The sequence below is a fragment of the Vicugna pacos genome, chromosome 18 (assembly GCF_048564905.1).
Source record: "Vicugna pacos chromosome 18, VicPac4, whole genome shotgun sequence".
In the NCBI taxonomy this organism is placed as follows: Eukaryota; Metazoa; Chordata; class Mammalia; order Artiodactyla; family Camelidae; genus Vicugna; species Vicugna pacos.
The window spans coordinates 26,854,811-26,874,117 of NC_133004.1; the positions used below are offsets into that span (position 1 = coordinate 26,854,811).

Here is a 19,307-nt window from a genome sequence, read left to right on the forward strand (position 1 = left end):
CAGCCTCTCAGGATAACAGCATACAAGTTTTATCAAAAAACTAAAAAATAGAACTACCATATTACCCATCAATTCACTTCTGGGTATATATCAGAAAAAAACAAAAATAAAAACACTAATTTGAGAAGATACATGGGCCCCATTGTTCATAGCAGCGTTATATATGATTGCCAAGGTATGGAAATAACTTAAGTGTCCATGAATAAGTGAATGGATACAGAAGATGTAGTATGTATATGTACAATGGAATACTACTCAGCCATAAAAAAGAATGAAAATTTTGCCATTTCCAATAACATGGATGTATTTGAAGGGTATTATGCTAAATGAATTAAATCAAATGAAGAAAGACAAATACTGAATGATATCACTTTATGTGGAATCTAAAAAATAAAACAAATTAGTGAATATGATGAAAAAGAAACAGGTTCACAGATACAGGGAACAAATTAGTAGTTACCAATAGGGAGAGGGAAAGGGGGAAGGGCAGGATAGGAGTAGGACCAAAAGGTACAAACTATTATGTATAAAAGAAGCTACAAGGAAATATTGTACAACACAGGAAATGTAGTCAACATTTTATAATAACTATAAATGGAGTATAACCTTTAAGAATTGTGAACCACTATATTGTACACATGTAACTTATATAATATTATATATCAACTATACTTCAATTAGGAAGAAAAGAATCTCCAACTTGGCAAACACTGGGATCATCTGAAGAACTTTAAAAAATACTGCTGTCTGGATTTCATCTTGGGTATCGGAATTTCCCAAAGCTTCCAAATGGTGCAAAACCACTGTTTTAAAAGGCAGCAGAACAGTGCTTCTCAAAATTTAATGTGTGTATGAATAACCTGGGAATCTTATTAAAATTCAGATTTTGGTTCAGCAAGTTGGGTGGGGCCTTTGATTCTACACTTTCTACAAAGTCTCAGGTGATGCCCATGCAATGCCCCTGGTAGGTGGACCATGGCTTGAGGAGCAAGGCTCCAGTGGATTTTGTTTCCGTAAGAAATACTACCTTAAATATTTCCATAAAGTAAATAACAATGTTCTAATTCCATTTTTAATGAAGGAGGTGGCAATCTTCATCTTCATACATGCAATCTTCTCAACAGATATTATTACCTTTCTTGCGCAAATCAAATTCGCGGCCAAATGGCTTCAGCACCTCGGACAGATGCACAGGCAGTGGTTTTGAAGGGCCGGAGCTCAAGCTGGAGTAAGATCAAGAATTGAAATCTGCGTATAGAAGCATTTGCAAAATAGTGATTGGAACTGTTCAGGAAAGTTTTAGAAAGTATTTACCTTTTTAATGCCTTATCTGCTAGCAGAGTACTGTTTAATCTATCAGACTTGTGTGGTTAATACTCAACTCTGTCAGATTTCATTAGATACATGAATTGGATCGTGAAATAGAACCCTATGGTACTATGACCTGATGATTTCTGACTCTTCATTACTGGAATTAGAGGATGATTTTAGCCTAAATATCAACCCCGGGTGATGAAAAGGCTAATCAGTACAAGCTGCCAATTCAGGAGAGTGTTGGGATGTGAAGGGAAATGTGCCAAAGTGCCCTGATGAAGTGGCTCATGGAACCAGACAGGACTGGGCTTAAATAAGAACTCATAAATTAATAATTATTGTGACCTTGCACAAAGTTTAATTTAATCCCCATGAGACATTATTTTTCTTGTCTGAAAAATGGAGGCAATAACACTTCTTTCCAAGTTATGGTGATTAAGTGAAGTAAGAAGATCACATCAATTTCTTACTTAAAATTCTCCATCGGCTTTCCACCAAATTCCCTACCAGCACCCACAAAACTCTACGTGATTTTTCTCCTGTCTTCCCCTCCCTACCTTGTTCCATACTGTTTTCCCCTGGATCACTATGCTTCAGCAATGCTAGTTTTCTTTGTTCCTTGAGCACTCAAAGTTATTCCCATTTCAAGGCCTCTGTCTTTTTTTTGTCCCTTAGACTGGAATGCTCTTTGTATGGCTGTTTCTTTTAAACTGGGGTTTCACTTCTGTTGTTAACTTCTCAAAAAGACCTTCCCTGATTAACTTACCTGCTCTTCTTTCTGCCTGACCCTATTTACTTACTATTATGTATTTCCTAGCACTTATCACTACCTGAAAATATTTCATTGACTTCCTCGTGTATTTTCTCTTCTACTAGAGTGTAAGTGCCCCAAGGGCAGGGGCCCTGTCTGTCTTGTTCACGGATGCATCCCTGTGCCTAGAATAGAACTTGGCACATAGTGTATTTCAATGCATATTAGCCAAAGAAGCAAATGACCATAGGAGTGTCCGGGATATGTGGTTATTAAGTGAGTGCCCACTCTCTTGACCATCTTCATTGCTATCCTCAAGCATATTCAAGTTGATAGTCTGGTCATTGGAGAGGCTTAGGATTAATAAAAGAAATTTCTAGTAATGAAGGTTAGAAGGCAAGCTTGAGAAGGTCTATAATACATGTTTCTGTGAATGTGCTAGAAAATCATGGAAATTGGATCTACCAACATCTAAGTTGTGGCTGAGTAATCTTGGGTAGAGTCCATCTTTCTTTCTTTCTTTCCTTTTCTTTCTTTCCTTTTCTTTCTTTCCTTTTCTTTCTTTCTTTCTTTCTTTCTTTCTTTCTTTCTTTCTTTCTTTCTTTCTTTCTTTCTTTCTTTCTTTCTTTCTTTCTTTCTTTCTTTCTTTCTTTCTTTCTTTCTTTCTTTCTTTCTTTCTTTCTTTCTCTCTTTCTTTCTCTCTTTCTTTCTGATATTTGAGTAAAATAATCTCTAATATCCTCTCTAGCATCCAATGATAGTAAAACAGGAATCTAACCTCTGCTGGTTATTCTGTAATAACATCCTTTATCAAATCACCCTTGATTTTTCACTGCTTTATGCCTCAAGATCTGGCCCATCTGGACACACCACCTGTACTGTCTTCCTGGCTGACTTCTGTTTGAGCTTGGCCAGTGGAGGCATCAGCCTGATATCAGAGAGAAGGAAGAGAGAGGTTGAGGGATCCCTCCCTTTCTCTCTGGCATCATCTCTGGCAGTGGTGTGGCACCTGTTTGCAGGAAGGCCTTTCTCCAAAGCACAGCCTCCACTGAGCTGCAGTAACACTATTTCGTCCTACTACCCCAGGCTTCCTGGGAAGGTAAGGCTTCCTATTATTTCTAGTTCCGGTGTGTCTCAATAGCTCTTTTTGTTTCCTTTAATCTTTCTCAGACCATTATTTAATAGTCTTTTGGTTAAAGTTTTTTTTTTTAATTGAAAACATCTGAGTGAGATTTGCTTTTCCCCGAACAAGACTCTGATTGATATGTAATCCTTTTGGAAATATATCCAGAGAAGCAGATTCAAAGAACTCCCAAGGAAAACCACTTGTGGAATCAATAGATGTCACTGTGAAAATTTCTTCTTTGATTTGATCTGGATCCTTCACATCACAGTTTAAGTCTCATTCCATCTTGCCCTAGCTCTAGTGAGGATAAATATCATGTTACTGCCATTCACTGGGTACCAAAGCTCCATAGACATGGTAACTCTTCATGCAGAGGGTTGAAGAGATGGCATCTTTCTTTCCCGTAGCCTTGTTTTGCTCCTTTTTAATCAGAAAAGTTTTCTTTTTCTCCTTCTGACCTGACAGCAACACATTCTCTCAATAAACCCAGGAAATTCACTGTGTCTATTTATCCCACAGAGACAAGTCTCTCATCCCCCTTATTGTGTCTGGCAAGTACTCAGATTAATTGCACGCCCTCCGCAGAGGCTGAGCCACCACATTTAGCTGAGTGCACTAATAAAAGGATTATTATTTAACAGTTCAACCTCCATCAACTCACTTTTATCCTGTCTCCTTTAGTTGGTGAACAAAATTAATGAAGATGCTGTGGCCATGCCTGCCAGCTTCTATTTGCTATCTTCTTAGCAAATTCTTTGCTTTTATGTACTCCCTCTCAACTTGTAAGTTACTTTCATTCTCCAGATTGATGCAAAGATAGGTCATGACAATAGTTTGTGGGTGGCTGTCAGAATTGATGGCGGTTTGTGTGGGAAATGCATAGGTAGTTTGAAAGCTGTGGTTAGGATTCCAGATAGAGTCAACTTAAAAAAAAAAAAAACAACTACCTCACAGGGAAAGGTCAAATCAAGTGTTTTAATAATGATGCCGTTATAATATATCTCATGCTTGAATGACCTGGGTTTGAAGAGTTGGAAAAATATGCAATATACCCGGCTCTAAAAAGGGCACCAAAATAATGTCATCTTTTGTGGGGTTGGGAGAGTGGTGGGTCAGAATCTTGTAGGGAAGGCAATGAGGTAGAGTGGAAAGGATGAAGGGTCAGGTGATTTGGGTTCTACTCTGGACAAAATCATTAACGTCTTTGGGCCGAGCATCTTCACCTGTAAAATGGGGTACAACTGGAGGCTTCTTTTAGTTCTACTATTAATAATCACCCCGGAGGTGTGTACTGGAATTACGATTAGCCCTATTATATGGAGAGGAAATTGAGACTTAGAGTCATTGAAAACATTGCCCAAGGCCACACAGTCAGAAAGCGGCAGAGCCTGCAAAGTTATAGCCGACAATAACTCACTCCAGACCTTGGTTTCCTGACCATGAGAGTTTCTACTTGCCTTGCAGGCAGCTGGAAAAAGTTCACTTTTACAGTATTTTTCTACATAAGAACAGTGTTTCAGAGATCTTCAAGGGCTCGTTCAAAGCCACATATCTAGTAAATGGTGGACCCGGGACATGAACCCGGGGTTGTCTAACTTCAGAGTCTAGGCTCTTAGCCATTATGCTAGATTTCTGCCTATGATGACAGACACCACTGTCTCGAAGGTGGTCTAGAGAATGTCTAGAGAATGCGATCAGAAGAGAATTCAGATTTATACCCAGTAAGCTACATAATTTAGGATTAAAGGAAGCAGAGTTCAGGTGTCTTAAATTCTGAAATATACCTGGCTCACCAGGGGGTAGGTGGGACTCAGGTCTTATTCCAGCACCAGCACAAAGCATAAGAAAGATGTGCATTTAAAGATTTTAATCAGAGTTCTGCCATTGTGTGAGCATATATGCAACTACCAAACACCAAGTGTGCACCATATTAGAATTTATTATAATACAAACAAGTCCAAACACAATAGAACATTGAATTAAGAAAATATGAACATTTACTATTTTTCTACTGTAACATTCTATTCCATTCTTTGAACCGGAATAGCTAACATTAGAGTCTCTTATTCACTTCAGATCGGCCCCCCAGGTTGGACCAGTAGGCACCAACTGTGCAAAGTAACCTTTTCCAATTGCCGAGTGTTTGCAAAATGAAACTTCATGCCTTCTCATGGTAGGTCTTTTATGGTTTGTCTGCCATCCCCCTCATCTCCTTCCCATGAGACAGTTCATTTCTTGGTTGTTCAATAAAAATACACAGTGTGTACGTGTGTGGCATCACTGCATGTCCAACTAAGGACACAGATCATACACAAGAGGGATGCTAGTTAACAGTCTTTCAAAGGGGCATCACAAAAACCTGATATAAGGCAATTGCTTAAGTGCCATCAACAGCAGCTGTTTACATGACAGGCTTCAAAATTCAAGGCTTTATTTCCGAAATTGACCTGAAAGAAACGGCTTAAAAGTTTGCTTCTAATTCTTGTCCACAATGATTACTATAAATAATAATAAATTAAAAGTCCTTAGATTATCTGAAATAAAGTTTAGGAGATATGTATTAACCTAAGCCAAAGGGCATTTGTATGCGTTTTAATCAGAAGACAACACCTCGCTGGATTGTCTTCAAGAATGGAACCTCTTTTAAATATTACGTTTTTCAAAATACAAAATACAGTCAGAAGGAAAAGAGATCGCAATACTACTTGGTACAGCCTCTATTGTTAAGAGAAGTAATAAATGAGTGTATGAGGAAAACATTCCAAATGTACACCCAGTTTTTACTTTTTAAACGTCAGTAATTAATTTTTACATACAACTAAAAACGTGGAGCAGAAAGCATTGAGATTGACATATATAGTTTCCATCTTACGTACATTCTCAAAAAGGAATTGCTTCATCTTTACAAATATTGCACTGTGACTCATTCTCAGATAGCTCAAACTAGCATTTTTTTTCAGAGCTATGCGTTTAAAAAAATAAATATATATTTATATATATTAGGTGTAGGTAGCCTTTGGTTAATGTTTATTCACAAGGGGGTGTGATGGAATTGCGTCATACGCACATTTGATGAACATGTATCGACTACACATGCTTGGCAAAAAAGAAAGAGAGAAATGCAATTTAAGGGACGTGGGGAAGTCTGCCCACCATTTCACTCAATGCTCATGCGTCCTGGGGAGAGCGTGACCTGGGAGATATGAATCTGCTCGTCCCTCAGTCAGACAACTTTCATGAGCCTCCTCTAATGGGAGTGTTTGGCGACACCAGTGTGATCCTAATGTTCTGAGATACTTTAGTGTCATACAATATGGTCCCTAAATGCAAGCCAACTCTGTCTTGTCCTCCACTGAAGAAATAGCAACCTTTTCCAATGCCGGAGGAAAATTTAGCTGAGTTAGGTTTTTTAAGGGGTAGAATATGATATGATCTCCAATACGGCTCCTTCCTGAGAACTTTGCGGAGGTCAACTGGGCTCTGCCAGTCTTTCGCCATTTACACTGTGGGACTAATCTTTGGGTAAGATGAGACTCTACTGCAGTCATTTAAAAGGAGGAGGAACTAGGATCATCAGGACAAACATGACCTAAAGTTATATTGAACGAGTACTGACAGCATTGGGCTGAAGTTTAGGGATTGTGGGGCATCAGGGCATTTTTTTTACCCCATTATTTATTGCAAATTCCCTTAAAAATGGTGGATGTCTTCCGAATTCAGGGACAGAAGTGCAGTAAAAATCCAGCCTAAGGAACCAAGTGTTCCAGGTAGACTGTCAGTTTTTTGTTGGATCACCAAAAATATCATACCGTTCTAAAATCATTTTGGAAGACTTCTTCCAGAATAGGGACAACTTCAAATACTGGGAATCTGGAAGAGAAGTTTTTTTTTTTTTAATTTTTTTTAAAAACAAGATCAAATGAGAAAAATTCCAGCATGGTTTTCCTTTTAAAATACATCACTGGTACATAGGAGCCTAATAATAAAATCAAGTCTGTGTATGCGTGTGTGTGTGTGTGCACGTAAGTGGTAATTCCCAGGAAAGCCTCTATTAACTACATCCTAGAACTGTTCTTGCCTTGGACAGTCAAGGGGAGAATAAATAAATGAATTCATATTATCTTTTTGCAAAGGATCTGGATTAAATAGAATCACGGGAAACTGGTATCACCCTTTGGAGCCATTTGCATCAAAGGGCAGACACGCAGACCACACGGGCACCTTTTCCATGCCAGCTGTGTCTGCATTTGTGGCTTAATGACAACGCCAAGCTGGACCTTGGGGCAGAGCTGAGATCGCCTCCTTTCACACTGGAGAGCTACAGTTCCCGACCCTCGAAAATTAAATCCAGTCTGGAAGTCACTTCAAACGAGACAATTTGGTGAGGGCTTCAGCGAGCAAAGAGGAAGGATTGGCAGCTCTACATGTAAAAGGCTTCTCCAGGAAGCCCAACTGGCACCACAATAAGAAGCTGTTTTGGGTAGAGAGATCGTACACAGCTGACACAGGGATGGTCAAAATGATGGCAAGAGTTGGCTTATTTTTTTGTTTTTCTGGGCTCAAGAAATCCTCCTTTCCCCCCAACACAGGCAGGGTCTTTGTTTTGGAGGAGATAGATAAAATCTACACATAATAATGAATAGAAAGACTGCATCTTAGCCCCCAGGTCTGAGGGTCATGGTTACGTTGGTTTGGAGCCTTTCCACAGAAGCTCTGGCCTGTCCCCACAATGTCATTCTGCAGAAAGGGGTGCCAGGGCAGCTTCAAGACCAAAATCCTCCCTAGAGCAAAGGGCACCTTGGAAAATTCCCTAATTGGTCAGCATTGTTAGCTGCTGGGAATGGCACAGGGAAACGATGGATGAGCTTAGCTCTTGGAAGAAGAGTGTGGGCTCAGCTACGTGCTACTGTGGCTTGGTGTGTCACATAAATGAGCAGTTCCCAGTGACTGTGGATGGTGCCTAGGCTAAGTCATACACTATTTCTCTACCATGTGTCCTTACAGGCCACAGGATAATGACACAACCTCCAATGGCATCTTCAGACTGGTCGGAACTTTTGCTGTCAATGTGTTTTGGTGAAAATAAATGCAGAAATGACAACAAGATTCATGCTTTTCTTTCTTCTCTTCCATCTTCTCTCATCCACCAGTCTGAGGGTTACTCAGTATGCAGAGACAGGAAATCAGGTTAGCACTCTTCAAGGAGAGCTGTTCAGCCATGGGATGGGCCACATTCCCATCTGGAAATGGATTACACAGAGGCACGAGGTGCCAAACCTATGGGGTCATGGGGACACTTTTATAGGTTTTCCATTTTTGTCATACTGGTACACCAGCATCTTGATACAGTGTGAGTTGGCTGGTGAGATCCAGGGGCTACTTGTTATGGAAAAGTTATGGTTGGTGTAGAACTGCACAGGTTGCTTCTGGCACTTGAAGAAGGCCTTGAGAGTGGCGGCCGCCATGGTACGGAATCGCTTGCTGATGAAGCAATAGAGGAAGAAGTTGATGGCCGTGTTCAGAAGGGCCAGCATGTTGGCAACGTCGGACATAATGTGCACCAGCCAGCGGTTCTGGATGGGCGCCCCATAGAGGTGGTAGAGAATCATGATGATGCGCGGGGCCCAGAGTGTAGCAAAGATGGAGGTAATGGTAAACAAGATGGCGGTGGTTTTCCCTGTGGAGTAGCCACGGAGGCGAAAATTGCTTTTCCGCCTGAGCTTGTACACGATGATCGAGTTCAAGATGAAGAAGATGGAACAGGGCACCAAGTACACAGTGAAGCAGTGAATCCAGATAAGGACATGATGCACGGAGGTGCTGATGTAGTCTTCGGTCCAGATGTTGGGCCACCAGTAGTAGGGGATGCTGGTCAGGAAGCAGGTGATGTAAACACTGACAATGACTTTCCGGGTGCGGGCAGGGTAGGAGACCGTGTGGTACTTGAGCGGGTGGCAGACTGCGATGTACCGGTCAATGGTTAATGGAACAGTAATCCAAATGGAAGTGTGGATGGATGAGAATTCCAGCACTTCGATGATCTTGTCCGGCACCTGAGGCATCTGCGTGTTCAGGATGAAATCTTCCAACAGGAAGTCCACGAACACAATGAAAAAAAGGACCAAGATGTCAGCAGCAGCAAGTGCCAAGAGGTAGTTGTAGGAGGACTTCTGCCTCCTGGCCACCAGCTGCGAGAGGATGATCACTGTTAGGATGTTTGCTGTGGAGAGAAGAGAATCTGGTTGATACCTGAAGCAAGATGGCTTTATTGTCTACCAGGGGGCCCGAGACCTGGTGTAATGGGCACGCCCATGGAAATCATAGGGACTGAACCAATGCTTTTGAGGGCCAGTCTCTGCACTGTATACAAATTGCACCTCATACAACCATCTGGATACTAACTGACATACTATTTGATGTTCGTATTGTAGCTCATTTGTCCCTCACACAGTCAGGACAGGGCGGCTGCTACTGTCCTCACTTTCAGAAATGAAACTGGGGTTCAGAGAACTTAAGGAACGCACTTAGAGCCACACAGTTAGTAATTCATGGTGACAGGGGCCAAACCCGGATCCCTTAATCTCCAGTTTGGCTGCCAGGAGGATAGGGGGCTGGGACGGCATCTCCCGCTTCATGTGCTCAGGCAGAATACTGAACTATACGACCTCTTAAGAACCTTTAGAACTTGGAGTTTAAGACCTTTCCTTTTAAAGTGGATTTAGAATTGAAGGAGTAGAGAAGACCGTGACCTTTAGATTAATTTAAAAATAAATTATATTTATTTGTAGAATAAGTAATCTACACACATGGTACATAATTCAAGTTAGTAGCAGAGAAAAGTAAAATCTCCTTCCACTTTTCTTCTCCAAACATCCAAGTACACCTCCCTCAGGGCAATCATAGTTAATAAATAATCTGCGCTTATATATGTCTGTATAATATGTGTGTATATAGCTTTTACATAAATAGTAGCAAATATTATTTTTCTTGGGGTCAGAACTGCTTTGAAATGCATCCGTATCATTTCCGATCAGTTTGAAAAACAAACATCTCGTTGAATAAGATACATCTGGAAAGTCATTTAGGAACTCACTCTCTAGTGACAGCCCCATGGATAACATTTGGAAGCTCATTCTGCACACTTATTCTCATTAATTCTCACAATCAACCCTGAAATTTGGACATTATCAATCCCCTTTTGCAAACGAAGGTGGCAGGGAACTCATGTCCCTTTCTGAAGCTCGGTGGCAGGGCTGGAATCAAATGCTCTTTTGCTTGTGCACTTCTTAACATGTAATGCAGTAGTCTTGTGAGAAACACACCCCCAGTGTATTCATCACTGAACTTAAACAAATTTTAATATTTTGCCACATTTGCTTTCCTTTTTATTTAGGAAAGAAAAAAGACACTGTAGACACAGCTGAAGTCCTCTTTGGAATTGCTCCAGCCCTAACAAACTTACTGTAATTTATTTATTCTCTCTATATAGATATATTTATACACATACACACATAGATGTCTGTATAACTTATGTATAGACATCTATATGTGTATACATGTGTCTATATACAACAAACTTAAACTGGTTTTAGGGTTTTGCTGTTGTAAGCTGCTACAGTTAATACCTTGATATGACTCTTTATGAGAAGCAGCTACACGTGAGAGTTTCTCTCAGGTAGTACATGTGTAGAAATGTGTTTACAGTCTGTGCATCTTCACCTTTCCCAGATATTGCTGAATTGCCATGTAAAGTGGTTTTACTAATCTTCACCATCAGCAGCAGAGGATGAGAACCCTAGTTGCTCCGTAACGTCTCAGTGCTTGGAACTATCAGTTTTTTAAGTTGATGGTGTCCTTGTTCTTGCTCAAAGGACGTTGAAATAACACTTTGAAGATACAAAAATGTACAAAAGAATTTCAGAAAGTGATGCAATACAGAAAAAAACCAAGGGATGAGACAAATTGATGGAGGGGGTTCTTTTTTCAGACTGGAGATTTGAATTCAGTTAATAATGAAGAGAGGGGATCTGCCTTAAAAAGATCCATGAGGAAAGAATTCTAGGCAGGGGGAATGGCAAGTGCAAAGGCCCTGAGGTGGGAATGAGCTTGGAATTCGTGGAAGTGAAAGAAGGCCTCTTTTCAGTCCTATTATCGTCCTTATTTTACAGGTGAAGAGACTGAGGCTTGGATTTTTAGGTTATCTGCCCAAAGTCACAAACTGAGTAAGTGGCAAGCCGAAGGTAACTCTAGCTCTGTCTGACTTTATGGTACGTCAAGTTCTGCTTTCTTTGTTTTGGGGCATAGAGAAGGCTCTTCAGCTGGAGGAAAGTGATTCCTGTTCCTAGGTTGCCCTTGACTTACAAAAGTGCCATCATTTCTCAGAACCTCTTTTTCTCCCATTCATTAAACAATGCCCACACTGTCTCATGTCCATGCTCTGCTTCCAAACCTATAAGGGGGCAGGAATGAATAAATGCTAGGATCTCCCCACAAAAATAAGATATACAGCCATCCCTCAGTATTCATAGGGTATTGGTTCCAGGACCGACCTGTGATACCAAAATCCAAGGATGCTCAAGTTCCTTATACGAAATGGTGGAGTGAAGACGACCCTCTGCCCCCATGGGTTCCACATCCATGGATACAGAGGGCTGACTGTATATATTCTGCAGACAATGACTCTTCGCCACCATCTCTTACTTCCTCATTGAACCCTGTTTTTCATGTGGTGCTAAAATTTTTCCATATCCAAACTGTTTATCAGGCAAAGCATCAACTCCAGATGAAACTGCCAGGTAATCATATCTGACATTTCTTTAAGTTTCAAGTAATTGACTCTCTTGAGAAACTAACCCGCAGACACTGAGTTTCCCATTTCTTGCTTGCAGGTAGATTTGCCCCCAAGGCAAAATCAAGAACACTTAGGACATCCTTTGGATGAGAGAGATGTGTGAGCCATAGAGACCCAGAGGGGAACAGAACAATGCTTGTGTATTGATTTTCTGAGAAAGAAATGGGAAGGTAGAATTTGTGACTCTTAAGGTTTGACATTTGCTGTAATTCCCCACATGGAAAAATCGTTTCATTTCCACCGTGGCAGTTTTTTCCCCGAAGAAAAGGAGTGGTGTTGACAGGGTCCATGTGTATTTATAAAGGGTTAATAAGCAAAGGAACCCGAGTCATCACTGTCTGAAATTCCATTTCTCAGCTTTTTTTTTTTTCTCAAACTAACTGCCCCACACATCTGTTGTTGTGGAAACCCAACCAATCCCATCCAAGCAAGTCCCCATGAACTTCACAGTCAAAATGTCATCGCTTCTAAAAAGCAAATCCTTTCTGTCAGTGGTGTCGTTGGACAGGTTTGAGCTCCTGGGTGGTAAATACAAAGCCCGTGTTCTGTGATGGCAAAGCTTCTTGGTTATATTCTTGGGGGGAATTCGTTTTCTCTGCTTTGCAGCTTTCTGTGCTCAAACTTGAGAGCATTTGGGGAGTGGGTGAATGAACACGACAGGCTGGGCTGGCAGAGCCCAGCACTGAACGGCCTACTGGTGCAGAGGGAAAGGATCAAGATCTTCCAAAGGTATTTCTGTGCCCGTGAGGACAAAAAGATCCCTGTGGATTCCTTGGAAGAGCCTTGATTGGGAGTTCTGAATTAATATTTCTTAAGTCTAGTACATTTTTTTTGTCTTTGAAAATTATTTTTAATTACAAAAATGAAATATACTTGTGAAAATTAAACATATCAGTGCATAATAATGTCATTATCAGCTCACTTTTATTGAGTATTTACTTCCAAACATTTTATTCACAATACCTCACTTAATCTTTACAAACATCCTATGAGGTTTGGAATTATTATCTGAGAGCATTGAGGCTCAGAGAGTTTAAGTAACCTACCTGAGGTCACACAGTAAGCGAGTGGTGAGCCAGGACATTAAACCAGGCTTTTTGACTCTTGAGTTTATACATTTAACTATTATATTAGACAGTGGAAAGTGAAAGTTTGCCCCAATCACATTTTCTACAGATATCGTGGTATCTAGTCTCTTAGATGGACCTCAGTGAATCACATCTCCTGGTATTCATGCCCTGGTGCAGTCTCCTCCCCTTGAGCTGGTCTTGTGACTTACTTTTGACCAGTAGACTATTTGGGGAGTGCCACTGCATAGCCAGGTTTCAAGTGGGCCTTTTGAAGACTTGCTTTGGATGCTCCATCTTGGAACTCAGCTGTGAGAAGGCCAAGCCACATGGAGGGGCCTTGTGTAGGGAGTCTGGTTAAAAGCCCCAGGTGAGCTCATAGCTGACATCCAATGTCACCTGGCAGCCATGGGAGTGGGCCCTCCTGGAACCCCACCTGCCTCCTGGCTGTAACTGCATGAGAGACCCTGAGCAAGAACAATCTATCAGCCCAAGAACCATGATAAATAATCATAAGAGATTTGTTAACCATTTGGTGTTTATATCTCGAGGATATTTCTATGCCTACAATTATAAATAATTAGCAACAATAATTATCATCACAAAAGGAGATCATGCAATAATACGGTTGTGCCCACTGACGTTTTTAAATTAGAAATAAATCATGGATTTTTTTCCTCTGTCAATAATGTTCATGAAATATTCACTAATGGCTGGACATCACTTATTTTATTTTGCTTTATGGAATTATTTTGGCCACTACAGAGCTTCATTAAAAATCTTTGCATATTTCTGTAGAGTAAGTTCCCAAAAGTAGAAAGGCTAGTTTAAAGGGTAACATGCATTTTTCTCTTCATCTGTCTCTTTTCCTTCCCTCCCTCCTTTCTTCCTAAAGGCAGCTCAAAGGATTTGTAAGAAGGAAAAGTGCTCAAGTTGGAACTATAAAAGGATTGGGGTTAGACATCAAGAAGAACTTTCTGATTGCAATGGCAGTTCTATGGGCAAGAGCAGGCCACTGGCACCACAGTTGCTTGGTTCATGCAGGTCTTCAGAAAAGAACAGAGTTATATATCTGGGCTGATTAAATTCCTGGGGTTACCTGCTGCAAATCCGCTTTCTCTGCATCCTCAATTACGTTCTTGTGAATTTCTAAAATGAGAGTCATTCACCCATTTCAGTCACCATCCCCTGTGACTTAAATGCATCCCTTCCCCTTCAAGGTGCCTATCTTTTGCACTATAAAAGTCAACCCTCGTGACCTACAGACATGAGGACCCCTGGCATTGTGCACAATTGCAGTGGTGTTATTTATGCTGCTGCTGGAAGGTGCTTCAAGGACAGGTATCTAGGAAAAGCAATTTCTAAGCCTCCCAGGCAAGAAGTCAGCACTGCCCTTGTTTAGATCAGCTGGGGAGTGGGGACTGAATTGTGTGATGGGGCCTTGCCTCCTATGGGCTGTCACCTCCCTTACTCTCCCTGCTCCACTCCGAATCTCGAAGGGGAGGAAGGGGAAATAAAAAGATGATGCTGGCTCTGGAGCACCAAGCCACTGCTGCGGCCCCCCAGTTCCCCACAGCGGGGAGGGTACCAGGTTGCTGTATCCGGAAAGGCCTGAAGGGAAAGGAGGCATCTCTTCCAGGGCAATAGCTGCACCCACGATGCAGAACATCAGGTGTGTGGTAGTGGGCGATCGGGCCATCTGCTGTGCAACTAATGCCTCCCCTAAGGAGCACATCCCCACAATGTTCCAAGATTACAGCGCTCGGAGCAGTAGACGGGCACACGGTTAGCCTGAATCTGTGGGACAGAGCGGGCTGGGAGGAGTACGACCGACTGGAACACTCTCTCACCCTCAGACCAACGTCTTTGTCATGTTTCTCTATTGCCAGAGAGTGTACGGCCCAAGTGGCATCCAGAGGTGCGCCGCTGCTGCCCCGACCTGCCCATCCTCCGACGGGCACCAAGGAGGAGCTCAGAGCCCAGTCTGATACCCAGCGTACCTCAAGGAGCGAGGCCAGGTGCTGGCCAAGCCATGCCCACTGTGCCCCACCTCTAGTGCTCAGCCCTGCAGGGCATGAAGTCAAAGAAGAGTTTGCTGAGGGTGTCTTGGCGGTCCTTGACCCCACATAGATCAAGCAAGCATTGGTGTGGGTGGTCCTGCATCCTCCTGTGACCCTGCCACTCAGCTTCGAGGATGCCCCGGTCCCCCACCCACAACCAGTTGTGCATTTGTGCGTTGGTGCTTTGTCTGCCCCCAGCTGCACCAGCAGGATGAATTCCAGCACCCCTGGGCAAAGGAGGCCCACAGGGAAAGGGGCTTTGGGCCAGGCGGCCCCACCCTGCTTGGGAACACAAGGTATTCTCAAGAGCTCACCCAACCCAAGGTTGACCCCTCCCCAAGAAGCCAACCCAGTGCCCCCTCCCCATTTTCCCCTACTGACCACTGACCCAGCATCCCAGAAAGATGCTGGTGCCTCCTGTCAGGTCAGGAGCTCTCAGCTGTCCTGTCCCTGACTGCTCTGTGACTGCTCTTTGAACTGCTCCCTCTCAAGATGCTCTCTCCCTTCCCCAAAGAAGGAGCCACGGAATCCTAAGAAGATGAATGTGCCCTAACCTACTCCCATGTGCCCAAACCTACCCCCATGTGCCCAGGCCTTATGCACCTGCTGATTAACTCAGCCCCCCTCCCCTCTGGGCTCCCGGGGGGCCTTTCCCACCCCCCATCAGCAGCATTAATTCTCCTGGTTCCAGCTGGGCAGAGGATGCTGCTGACAAGACTTGAATTCAGTCTTTCTGGCCTCTGTGGATGGTGCCGGGAGGTCTTCAGGAAGTTGTGCCCCGAGGGCTCTAGAAGAGGAGCAGGGAAGGGTTTCCTAGGGGCAGCTGTCCCTCCACGTAGTTCCAACCCCAGGCCCTGCCCGCTGGCCAGTGCCATCTATGTTTCCCCATGCGTCTGCTTGCTCCAGGGCAGAAACCAGGAAATGTGGCATGTCTTTCCTTAAGTTGGTGATTAGGGGACATGAAACTGACTGTGGACTAGTGAGGTGGAGGTCAGGCAGTGCGACCCCGCCCCACGGGAAAGGCAATCCCTGAGGGATGGCTGCCAGGTTCCTGGAAAGGCTCTGAAGGATCTTTTTGCTCTTTGCAGGCTGAACCTCGCCGCAAATATCCAGGTACATAAGAACCTGACCTCGCTGGAAAAAGTTGTGATGTGTAGTGGTTAACTTGCTGAGCCTCAATTCCTGCATCTGTGAAATGGGCATCATTATTAACAGTAATAATAAAGATATTAACAAAGACAGACAAAATAACACATATAAAATACTTACTACAGGTCCTGGCACGCAGTGAGCACCCTGTACATGTCCGCTAATTTACTTTTTACACCTGGCCAGTTCAGTTCAGTTATTGAGCTAGAGGCCAGATCCTGTGCTGGAAATAGATGAGTAGGAATCTGAGCTCTCAAGGTATCCATTGAAGATTCTAGTTTATCTCCATGATCATTGCAGGCACTGGAGTCCCGTCACCTTATTGGGAAATTCTTCGTTGCCTCTTACCTAATCCCCCCAGCTGCAGCTGCATCCCCTACCCTTGTTTCTCTGCTTGGTGGAGAAAAATGGTGGTCGTTATCTGTGGAACTACACACTTAAGAACCATTATTATATGATGACTCAGTTGCCTCTTGCATTTTCTGAAACAGCCTTTGTTCTTCTTAGATTTTAGTTTTTATTTTGATAGCTCTTTAAAATTTTCTTTGTAGCTTGACTATTATTTTTCTGTGGAGACCCTTACTTGTCACCATATTTAGCACTGGAGTGGATTCTTTTCAAAGCTAAGGTCCGTGTTACCTCCTCTCTTTGAATCTCTCTTTCCAGGAGCTCAGGCCAAGGGTGAGAGCACCGCCTGAGGCCGGGATGACAAAAATGTTGCCTCTTCAATCGATTGGTAGGGGCTGCTAGGTGTCAGGCTGAGAAGAGTTCCAAACCCAGGCCTGCCTGCCTGGGGCTAGCAGTGCTGCGATGGATTGGTGATGCCTGCCACGGGGGAAACAGACACTGCGGCTTTGCCATGAGGAAGTCTTGGGCCCTGGATCCATGGTGCAGCCTTCCTTTTCCCCAGAAGTTAACAAAGTAGACCAGAACTTGTTGAGACCTAGCAAGGCTGCCCTTGTGGATGAGTAGTCAGCAGAAGCCAAGATGGCAGCCAGCCCAGGGTAGTCTGATTCAGGGCAATGGGGAAAAGTGAGTCAGCCTCCAGGCTCCAGGCTCCAGGCTCCGGACTGAAGCCAGCCTTGCCAATCAGTTGGCCTTCTCTTGACATGAAAATGGGTTCTGCCTCTTTGATCGGGGCAGGTTCTTTGGGTAACCATGACAACTACTAGACACTCAACTGGGAAACCACATTAAGAAGTTTCCAAGTCATACTTCTCAGTTCCAAAATTCATCTTCTTACGACTACCACACACTGAGCACCTACTATGTGCTGGGTGGCTTTGTATAGATGAGATGATTTTATGTGACTTGCCAATGAACATTTTTACTTTCAAAGTTATGCATTTCATTTAAATGGTATTAAAGGAACATTATTTTTTTCCATTTAGGGTGGTGATAAAAGCCTGCTTATCAAGTAACTTTATTAAAAAAAAGTAAGTTGATTTAAAGAAACATATAAGGAAATAACAGTGTAAAGTGAGTGCAGGCTCTGATCTCCATTTTACAAATGAGGGAAAACTGGCATTCAGAGAGGGTCAGTCTCCCGCCCAAGACGGCAGCCAGGAAGTCGCAGAAGCAGTCTGGAAGCACTTGCTGGTGCCATTCTGAGTCAGGTTTTGCGCCAAGTGATGGATGCAGCTGTGTTTTCTCAGCTCTGGGGGTTTGTCACAGAGACAGATGGGGGCAGGGCTTGAGGTGGCTCTCCAGCAAACCCAGAGCAGAAGAGTTATCAGAAAGGACAGGCTCTTTAAAATGAGAGACTGGAGGAGTTGTCCTAGCCGCTCAGATCTGCCGCATGTCTAGCTGGCACCCTTGGGCAAGTAAGCACAGTGAACTTAGGATTCCTCACTGGTTCAATGTGGGCAACAGTGGTGTCCTGTTTAGAGAGCTGTTGTGAGAGCTACAGGGAACCGCACACACGAAGCTCAGCACAGAGCCTGGCCCAGGGAGAGTGTGCAGTCAGTGGTCACAGTTATTATGTGTGAGTGTGATGACCGGTCCTGTGAAGGTGATAAACTGAACCAGGTGATGGCCTGATGCGGAGGAAGCAGCACCGGCAAATCTAGGCAGGGGCTTCTCCTGGTGTGGTTCTTGGAGGATGGGGGAACTGGCTCTAGAAAGAACTCAGACTCATTTCTCACACCGGGCCAATGAAAGTGTCCTTCACGCTGCTTATGAAATATGAAAGTTGTTAGAGTAAATCCTGAGATTTCTCATCTCAAGGAAGAAAATGTTTCCTGTTTTGCTTTCTCTTTTTATTGTATCTGTTTGAGATGACGGATGCTGACTAAACTTACTGCGGCAATCATTTCACAATATATGTAAGTCAAATCATTATGCTGTGCACCGGAAACTTACACAGTGATGGATGTCAATTATATCTCAATAAAACTGGGGAAAAGACAGCATCCCGAGGCTTCCCAGTTTTGTTAGGAGACCCCTCGGGGTTAGCTTGGGTTCTCACATAGACCCCTGGACAAGCCACTTCCTTTTTCAGAGCCTCAGTTTCCAGATCTGCAAGTGAGCCGATTAATAATAAAGCAATCATAATAAGGGTAATTTCATAGCTCCCATCTGATGAAGGTGAGCGGGGGTTTAACAGACACACAAGACAAGGAAGGGCTCCCAGGGAGAGTGAACAGCATGTGCAAAGGCAAAGAGGCAGGGAAGAGGATGATTTCAGGGCAGCTAACTATCAAGTGTTTACTATGTGTCAAGCCTTGAACTCAATTCTTCATATACATGAAGCATATCTTGTATCTATGATACCAAACGTTATCTACTATTATAATATCTAATATTAAATATCCAGTATTTAATCCTTGCTAATGGATACTGTTTTCACTCCCTTACTGTAGATGAGAAAGACTGAGGCTCAGAAGGGTAAAGAAACTGACTGAGGCTGGACGCAAAAATATCAAATGCCTCTTCCAGCCCTCCCACTCACACACACCGTAACACAAGGGCTGAGCACAGGTAGCAATAA

At 43.1% G+C, this 19,307-nt stretch overlaps 1 protein-coding gene and 1 pseudogene across 1 annotated transcript in view; one reads left to right on the forward strand and one right to left on the reverse strand.

The window, feature by feature from the left end:
- Positions 1-8,226: 8,226 nt before the first annotated feature.
- Positions 8,227-19,307, reverse strand: part of GPR139 (G protein-coupled receptor 139) — a 34,706-nt gene continuing 23,625 nt past the window's right edge. The window contains exon 2 of the mRNA XM_072942089.1: positions 8,227-9,411. Within this exon, the coding sequence (XP_072798190.1) occupies positions 8,477-9,411 (935 nt within the window). The 3' untranslated portion in view covers positions 8,227-8,476. The remainder of the gene's footprint in view (positions 9,412-19,307) is intronic.
- On the forward strand, positions 14,768-16,333 carry LOC116284194 (rho-related GTP-binding protein RhoG-like; annotated as a pseudogene).